General features: G+C 37.1%; 1 protein-coding gene across 1 annotated transcript; it reads right to left on the minus strand.

The window, feature by feature from the left end:
• Nucleotides 1-435: 435 nt before the first annotated feature.
• LOC116290663 (uncharacterized) lies at nucleotides 436-6973 on the minus strand. Its single transcript, XM_031697750.2, has 4 exons — nucleotides 6764-6973; nucleotides 6409-6572; nucleotides 2774-2952; nucleotides 436-1728 (listed from the first exon to the last, which is right to left on the minus strand). The coding sequence occupies exons 2-4, from the start codon at nucleotides 6554-6556 to the stop codon at nucleotides 1258-1260; spliced, it is 798 nt and encodes a 265-aa protein (XP_031553610.2). The 5' UTR covers nucleotides 6557-6572; nucleotides 6764-6973; the 3' UTR covers nucleotides 436-1257.
• Between the last annotated feature and the right edge of the window lie 2527 nt (nucleotides 6974-9500).

Here is a 9500-nt window from a genome sequence, read left to right on the forward strand (position 1 = left end):
CTGTTCACTTGCGATGCAAGCCTCATTTCAAATCCCCTTTTGGTGTCCTTTTTAACATTGCACGAGTTTATTTTTGTATAAATTTCTAGTATAGAAAATAATCAATTTTACTGTTACTACAAACGTATTGGATGTTAAATACTGGCATATCTTTTGGACATATACTATGGTCTGAACCAATAAGATATTTGATTATAATGATAATAATAATATACATATGAGAATATACAGCCATTTCCAAAAATTATATCCGTTTCAAATATACATACAAGTATCAAGTATATCAAAAGTATATCAGACACGACGGGATATCTTTATTCTTATTTTTTTCCAGAAAGCCCTAGTGATAGGCAACCCGAAAAAAATATCAGGGATGATATCCCATAATTTTTGATATACTTTTGATATACTTGTATATATATATTGGAAGCGGCCATAATTTTTGCAAATGGCTGTATATAGACTATTATATATATATAATACAGCTATTGAGATGCGTATACTAATCTATGAATGCTTTCTAAATATCATGCTTTGACAAGCATTTTAAGTGTATTTACAGTATATAACGTACCCGTTTACTATTTATGAAAAGTGGACCAAGGAATTGGCAAACTCAGGTTTATCTTAACTTGTTCAATATTTTAAATTATCAATTTTTAGAATTAAGTAAAAGCCCAAGTCGGCACCCCAATTAATCTACTTTATGGCCCCTAGGGATGAAGACAAAAGAGTTTTATTGTGAAGGGAGCGTAGCTAGACAAAACGGGGAGAAAACCTGGTATCGGCAAACCAGTGAAAGTAGAATCTTGAGTTATGCACGAGAATAGCTCCAAAACTAAAACCAAATTGTAGTAGTGAATATACCGCTACTGATATTTTAGGAGCGCTATGTTAAGATAGTTACTTTTGGCTGTCAGTATTCAGTATTTTAAGTTGACCACGAGCAAGCATACTTGGAGGTACTTTCTTCCTAGCCTTAAACCGATAAAATCACATGGCCTTTTCTATTTCTTTCACCTTGCGTCCTACATGCAATATAAGGATTTCAGTTTTCTCCAGTGTTTCCACCTCTTTTCTGATTAAAAATAAAGGTCCTTCCATAAATTTTAAATATGTATATATTAGACTAAAATATTCAAATATATATATAAGATAGGAAAATAGGTAAGAATTCGAGACCTCACACTATGGCAAAAGAGAATGCACTGATCTATTTCAATTGACTTCTTGATGTTATGCAGCCAGGCAAACAATTCAGTTGTATCCAATAGAAAGAGATGCTACCCTAGAGCTGCTGTCAAAGGATCCTGAGTAGCAGAGCTGTCCATCACGAACTGCATCGTTAAGAGGATACGAGACAGGAGCAAGAGAACGAGGACAGTGAATATTCCAAGCACACGAGTAGCAATGGGAAGTGCTAGCCGAGTGGTGACATGAAGACGCTACCAGGGAATGAAAAGGTGGCAAAGGCGCAACTTGCGAGACATCCAGGATGTTTTGTTGATGGCCGTAACCCATTTGCCCGGTAACCACTCCGCTGTACTGCGGGTTTCTGGTTGTAAAAGCCGTATCCCGCAGTGACCGTACACAAGTCGGGACAGTCAGAGGATCTGTTTTGCCGGCTCTGTTGTCGAAGTTTGTGAAAGCACTGCTGGTTTCCTTTGGGGGCTTGTCTGGAGACTTTTCACGCCTTCGATGTTTCGCTCTCCGGTTTTTGAACCACACCTTAAAAAGTAAGCAAGTCAAAAAAATAAATTTGAACTACATGTCACGGCATGGTCAGCTTGTGTGGATATGGTCGTAAATATGGAACCGTGGCCTGAAATGTAAACACATTACGCCAAAACTAAACTGAGGCACTCCTTCTTGACAAGTGAATAGAAACATAAAACATCTATTAATATAAATATATATGCATGATTATTTAGCACGACTATCGAAAAAAAGTCAAATACGTATATATGTTTCAAGTGTATAATTTTGCACTCCCTACGTGTTTCAAACATATATTGTCGGGATCCCTGTGGTTTTAAAAGTTTTGGGCTTCCTTCGTAAAAGGCTAGGTTTCCAAGCTAGTTTAAAGATGGTGGACAATATTAAGTGTTTCTTTGCTGTAACATCTGCAAGTTTTGATTCATATTTTAGATATTCTAAAGCTTTAAATGGCGAGAAAAGCACCAAAAAGCCATCTATGTTTACTTCCAAGTAAGGTAAGCTAACCAAATATAAATATAGAGTTGATGGCCACACGAACGACTAAGTTTTATTTGGGAGTTGAGTTTAGTCGAGTTTAGTCAGTAATTATACAGCTTCTCATTAATCCCATATAGGTAACTGTCCAATTATTTTCTTAATTGGACAGGTCTTGTTGATATGGAATTAATTATGTAGCTATTTAATTAATAGGTAATGGGGTTTCATGCTCCCCAATCAAGAAATAATTAGACTCGAAAAATTCCTGACTGCCAACGGCCTACGGCCTCATCCAATTTTGTCAGTCCTCGGAGTTCCTGCGTCCAATTATTTCTTAATTGGACAGCATGGAGTCCTATTACATATACTAATTTTCTAATTTGTTTAGGCCCGTTTTTTTTTTTTTAATCGCCTGGGTTGGGATCAGTTTATCGCCGAGTTATCATGTTGCCACGCAAAAATCCTCCGACTCTCCTAGCAATAAATAATTCACAGCTCACTAGTCATACTATTATTTTAAGTTCGTATTCATCTGTTTTGCCAGCTTGTGTTCTACCATATTTATCATCAAACTCACCTGTATTCGTGTTTCCGCAAGATTCGTGTAAGACGCGAGCTGTTCTCTTAGCATTACATCCGGGTAATGCGTTCTTGCAAACGTGTTCTCAAAAACTTGTAATTGATATGGAGTGAAGCATGTGCGCATGCGCTTGGGCTTCTTGTTTAACTTGCCTTCTCGTGTTTCAATGATGATATCTGTAAAGCAACAAATCATGCAAAAAAAACCTGTTAGATTTTCTTGGGCATTTGGCGAATTAGGCCCAATTTGGATTTGAATTGTTTTGACTAACATGAACTAATTTATAATTTCCGAATGTCAGAATTATTGTGCACCAGAATACTAAAGAATATCATGCACCATAAATGAACTAGTTTAGCATGCAAAATGTTTCATTATACCAACATCATAAGTTTTGAGTCCACATACGAGGAGGACATATAATGTTGCTAAATATACTTTAAAGTCGCAGTTTGAGAAAGAAGTAGTTAGATGTAACTGAAGACAGCCTTATAACTTGCCTTTGAGTCAATTTTATGTCTTGATCCTGATAAGGACAATAAGAATCTTCATCATTCGAGAAAAGTCGTTACTCATGTGAACACGGAAAGGGGAGGAGCTCAAAGTATCATCGTGTTTCAGTGCCTACAAGAAATGTGTCTTTCTTTATCCGAGAATAAAAATATGACCTGATGAAATTCAACCAAAATATACAAGTGCTATACAGACAAGTAAACTCGATCCAATTTACACGTACCTAAATAAGATACCTGGGTTAATGAGGTAGCTAAGCCAGCAGTGAAAGATTTGGCTTTGTAAATACCAACTTGTTTGGTTTTAGGCCTAAGTTGAGCGACCCTTTCAGAGCCTCGTAAAAAATACTGATTAACACATGTTATTTTGAACATTGTTATTTAGGGATAAGATTTTATACATCTTGATATCTTCATCAAAAAACGATAACTTTCCTCTCTACTGCACCAGAAGTAACTATGGACCTTTGGTGGGGATCTCGATTGACGGCCTTTCACTAGTTAGTCTTGTGATGATAACTCATAGTTTTTCAGTCACGGATACCAAATATCAGCCCCGTGATGCACTGAAACAAATGAAAGACTGACAACATGCGAACAGTTTTGAGATTATATACAACAAATATATATCAGTAAACTGAAAGCCGATTACCGAATATATCAGTTCACTAAAGGATTGAACTTTGGAGTCAGTAAGGGATTTTGTATGGTTCCATTCCGCTTTAATGAAGAACAATGAGAGGCAAAACCACACATGATTATATAATATGAAGATTTTTGTGAAATTTCATGATCGAAAGATTTGCCATATTTTTTTCTTTTATGACGTGAAAACGATTTGGAGATACATTGAGAGAGTCATTGTCAATTGCAGGTTCACAAAGTATGAGAGTTGTAGCTAAAACAAATGGGGCAATTTACAAATCAAGCCACTGGAACTAGCTCCCTTACTACATTGCATGCCTGATAAACCAACTGAATTAGATAAGCTATGTTGGTACAAGAATTTAGTCAACCAAATGGATCGTAAAATTCACTAAAAATAAACAATGGCTTCTTGTGTCAAGCATAGAACAAAATCAAATACTAAAGAATGTTTTGTATCTAAGCAATGAAGTCGTTTCCATATGGAAAATATCATTCAAACTTTTAAAAAGGTTTTAAGTTTCTTGATAGATCTATTTTTTTCACAAAATTGATACTGACCAAAATCAGAATTAAGTGAAGACTCTGTTCAATACTGAATAACTTCATTAGTTAAGGTATTTTGATTATACTCCTTCTCTAGGTTTTCAGTGGAAAACACTTTGATTCGTTGTAAACATCGAAGCCAACAACCTAAATTTGTTCTTTAGCGATTAAAATCGTAAAGCAAAAGTCAACAGTCTTTTTAAATGACAAAAAATCATCGCAGTTTGTCTCACAGGCCCTGTCCTAACTTTGATAGGGTCCACGCGATGAAGATCTAGTCTTCAAACCATGATCTAGTTTAGTATGAATTAAGGCCCTTTTGTTCACTCAACTTTAGTCTGCTTTTCTTACCTCGTTAGCCTTAACCAACTGGACAGAGCTAGAACTAAAACCTCTAACTTACCAGAAAAAAATTAAACAGAGAAAAGACTACTAAAATACTATATGAGTAAACTACGAAGCAGCATTTTCAGTGTGTTTTCCAATGGGAAACAAACTTGCAATTGCGGTTATCTCTACGATTCAGAATTTAAAAAACACTCACGGTTTAGAAGGCAAGAATTTTTTTCAATAAATAAAGCAACAAAATCTTAAAATCAGGATTGAACGTGCGTGGATTGAAGTTTCAAAATACTAGACAAGAATTCACGAGAGTCAAAGATACCTATGCACACTGGTTACCGAACTTAGCGAGTCAAGAAGGTGTGCACATGAGATTGTAGCGGCACACGGGCGATAACTAATGAATGTAAAATGTACAATAATGAACAAACATGGGTCTTAAAAGACCCTTTGAACCTTGAACATGTGCTAGTCTTTGCAATACGGATACTGTCTTAGTTATTTCAAGATCTGTTTTGTATTAAAACATCAGGTCACTGACGCGTTTGATGATGCGACTTCTAGTGGAGAAATTACTCATGGTAGTTGTGGATCCTTTGAAGTCACAAAGTTTGTAGCACCTTATAACCTTAATCATTCCGCTTATAAATGTGTAAATTAAAAAAGCTTGATAACAACCAATTATAAAACAAGCTTGCTGACATGTTGATATTTTTGCTAGGCTACTTCCAAGTGGTACGAGCAAGCTTTCAAAACTGCCATGATCGAACCATGAAATATTGTCCACGCATTCCTAACCTTCCAGAGTTCCTCGTCTATGGATAATCTTTAAAATCATTTTTGTTTTGAAATTAGAAAAGTCCAAGAGCTTACGATGGATTTAATTGAATTTTAGTCATTTTAAATAGTGTTTGCATTCAGATATGTGCCTGACTGTGTCCTGTTTCTTGTCCGAGAAAATCTCCATGTCGTTGCGTCTTTTCTTAACCAGTCTTAGCCAGTTATCGAAAACAATTAAGACTAACCTCACTGAAAATCACGCCTAATCTCAAAGATGAAAGATTTTTTCAAGCGATTTAGAAGTTACGAATTACTTAGAGCTTCTTTCTTTCAGTCCTGTGATAGCTTGGCTTTGACTCACCGCCGCCATCTTGTCTGTCCTCGGGGGCTACTGAGCAATGTCTTCCTAGGGAGCGAAGTATGAGGTCGTGCCCATTGAGAAATCTTTAATCCCTTGCTCTAAATACATTCGTTTGGCCTTTTTTGCCCCAAGCCGCAGAAGTCTTTAGTTTTAATAAGAGCAACTAGCTAATATGCCTTTATATGGATCGATTAGACAACGTTGTGGCGTATCTTTTAGAACTGAACGCCCAGAGGTCATTCCAGAGGTCTTACAGCCAAGACATGCAACTGACAACAAGCAGTGCTTTGTAAAGCTGCTAGGGTGAGCGATTGTGTTGGGAGTCACGGGTCATGATAGACTCTAACCTCATTCATAGGGCATTAAGAAAAATTAAGGTTGAACTCTGATGTTATTGGCCTTTTTTTAATTAAAATGAAAAGGCAAATGAACGATATCGTACTAACCTGCAAGCCGTTCCGCTAAGGACATCGCGACGGGTTTATTTGTCTCGAGTTCTCTAGTCTCAGTTGCACCAGAAGTGGATTGACCAGACTCGGGCGTCTTTAACTGTAGAAGTGTATCGATACTAAACGAAGACCTTTTGCCACTCATCTTTTCTTATTTTTTCCTGTGTAATGGAATCGCAATGCTATACGATGAGTGACCTTTGGTGGGGCCTATCCGTTCGCGGGGCAGACTGGAATTACTCTAATTTATCACTGTTAAGAGAGTCGGTACATGACATTTAGTTGTTTGAAAGCCCGTCAGGAAGTACAGGATAGTCAGCTTCAAGTGCTTTCTAATTATGCTAACACAAACCTCTTGAAATCCTACTGTCTAAGCTGTTGAGTGTACATTAGATTAACACATGCCAATGAACTCATTGAGCTCTCTTTGCAAATTCTTGAATGGGTTTGCCAGACACCTCTATAAACTCATGATCTTCTAACTCTTGTTAAGTCTGCGGATTTTTATCTTTGTTTGGGGGATGCGTTTTGGTTGTGATCTCAGTCATGATATGTGGTTCCTTCGCAGTCAATACCGATTGACATAACACTAAACACGTTCACACAATTGCAAAATCGCGTCGCTTTTTGACATTTTAGTCCTACTTGCATGATTTATTGGTCTTGCGTTTGCCAACACCGGAGCCCGCCCATGTAAACTGTGGAACACGTACGAAAAAATACCAAACTTCTTACAATACCTTTTTCGGGATGTAGGAAAACTCAGGAAATGGAACAAAATGTTCGAGTTGACTTTGGAGGGTGGATGAGGCCGTAAAGCTGCTTGACGTTCGTTCTGAGGAAGCGTACGACGCTAACCACATAGGGAATCCTCTGCAAACTAAAATAACGGCCCCCACAACTTTCTTTAATAAGAAGTGAAGACAGAAGTATGGTTCCCATTCGTGACGAGCTAACAGCAGGGGACTTGTGCCCTTATAGTTGAGCCACAGCAATTAACAGCTGGACCCAAGGGTTTCGTTCTTTTTACATTCAACATCAACTAAACATTTTTCAGGTCAAAGCAACACAAGTCAGTCTTTGTCGAAGTTTTTCATCGCTCAACCCGGATTAAAGTTATGTTTGCATGAAATTGTTCGTAAGCTTAGAACCGGCTTGGTGTAAAGTAAAAAAAGTACCCACAATGACATTGATTGATGGCATTATAATCTTTAAACCAACAATGGTTTGAACATGTAGAGATCGCCACACATCGTTCTTGTACATTGTACATAAATTTACTTCTCGGTACTTCTCTGTTTTGTTTCAAGGTAACACAGGTAGACACATGAGCATCATCGCGAGTGATCTCGTTTGAACCGAGATGGACTTGTCGGAAATAGTTAACTAATGGTTGATAAAAGATAAATGAAGAAGTCATGTGTTGTCTGTGAGATCAATTAAACCGTCAGTCAGACAAAGGACAAAAGAGGTGCTTCTACGTAACTTGCTCAACTCCAAGAAAACAATTTAAACTCCCATAAAATCATTGCGAAAGCCCATAAAACCGTGACTTGACAGCCCACGAAGGATGTTTTGGAAGTTCTCTTATTGTGCACTTGAACTCAATGGCTAGATAAATATGTATCAGAGAATGATATCTCCTTGATTTAAGTCTTTTCAGCTTAGTTTTTGGCATATTTTGGTGTAGGAAGAATTAATTAGTGTCAGTAGTGGACAAACCTGTGGCATGTTGGCGGAAAACCACTTGTGTTTTTGAAATCTTTTGAAGTGTCAGCCATTCTTGCGTAACCACGACAGTTTACAGATACAAAAAAAGAAGTTCCGAAGGAAAGATTGTAAACTGTTTTTAAAATGGCAAGAATCTAGAACACTGGACGAAAACCTAGATATATCTCTCTTTTTTTTGATTTCTCACTGGCTATCGATCACCTAGTGAGTTTGGACTTAGCAAGTGAAGAGTCTTTCTAGGTGTTCTTCTTTCTTTAGGGTTTAAAGTGGTTTATTAGAACAAGGATTATGGAATTAGTTAAACACTCAATTTGACTCGACCCGATAGGAACCAATGACCCTCACTAATCCGTCCGCTACTGATCATGATCCGGCATGTCATACTTCACATAGATGTGGTAATAGAATTACGCATAATCCGAGGTCATAAATCATTCCATAAATCATCTCTTGTCAGCTCTTGCTGGGTTCGTCCAGAATAGCAGATCACCTTTACCGGAAGACATTAATCATTCAAAGGAATGTTGACGGGAAGGTTTTCCGAAAAAAAGTGTATATAAGTGAAAAAATAAGGTATTTTTCCGTGAAATTAGTACATTTTCGAATGTGACTGGGGTCATTAAACGGGGCAGTTATAAGATCACTGAAAAATTCGAGGATTATCGTCTCTCAACAGCTTCTTGACCGTACAGGAGCTCGTGATTCAAACATGTACTAGCCAACTGATAGTTTTTCGGCAAAAACAACTCTACCCAGTCATGCACATGGACCTAGTATCCTCTCTATCTTCATAAGCTACCATTTAAGATATCTTGCGAATTTGAACTTTTACTTAAGAAATATATCAAATAAATTTTACGATAAGCGTATTTAATTCATTGCGCACAGAACTAATCTGATTAGAAAGCGAGTCAAGTATTATCTATCATTAGTTATTAAAATAAACTAACATGCAATCTCATTACTAAGCCAGTTCCGTGTGGAAATGATTCCTTTATCTGTAAACAGTTCGTGGGAAAACTATTTTCGGATCTACATTGAGCCATTGAGGATTGCTTTGTCTTGGTTAAGTGCATGCACACCACATATATTCCCATTCCTTTCTATTTTAACACTTTTAACACTTTTAACATGTTAGGCAGTTTATAAACGTGTCTAATGCCTATAACTAACAATTACAATGCCACGATCAAACCTTCTCACAGATTCGAAACATCGTCCATTCACGTACCAATACGTAGCCAGTTGTAGCCAAAAGTTACAGAAAGAAAACATTTAAAGGAGTGATAAAATTACGAAAGAAACTGCGTATTGATTTAAACATCACTGACCCTCAAGGATTATTTTGGTGTGATATT

Source organism: Actinia tenebrosa, unplaced genomic scaffold, assembly GCF_029948245.1.
Source record: "Actinia tenebrosa isolate PJP-AT-01 unplaced genomic scaffold, QUT_ActTen_1.0 PGA_scaffold6__47_contigs__length_16458017, whole genome shotgun sequence".
Classification (NCBI taxonomy): domain Eukaryota; kingdom Metazoa; phylum Cnidaria; class Anthozoa; order Actiniaria; family Actiniidae; genus Actinia; species Actinia tenebrosa.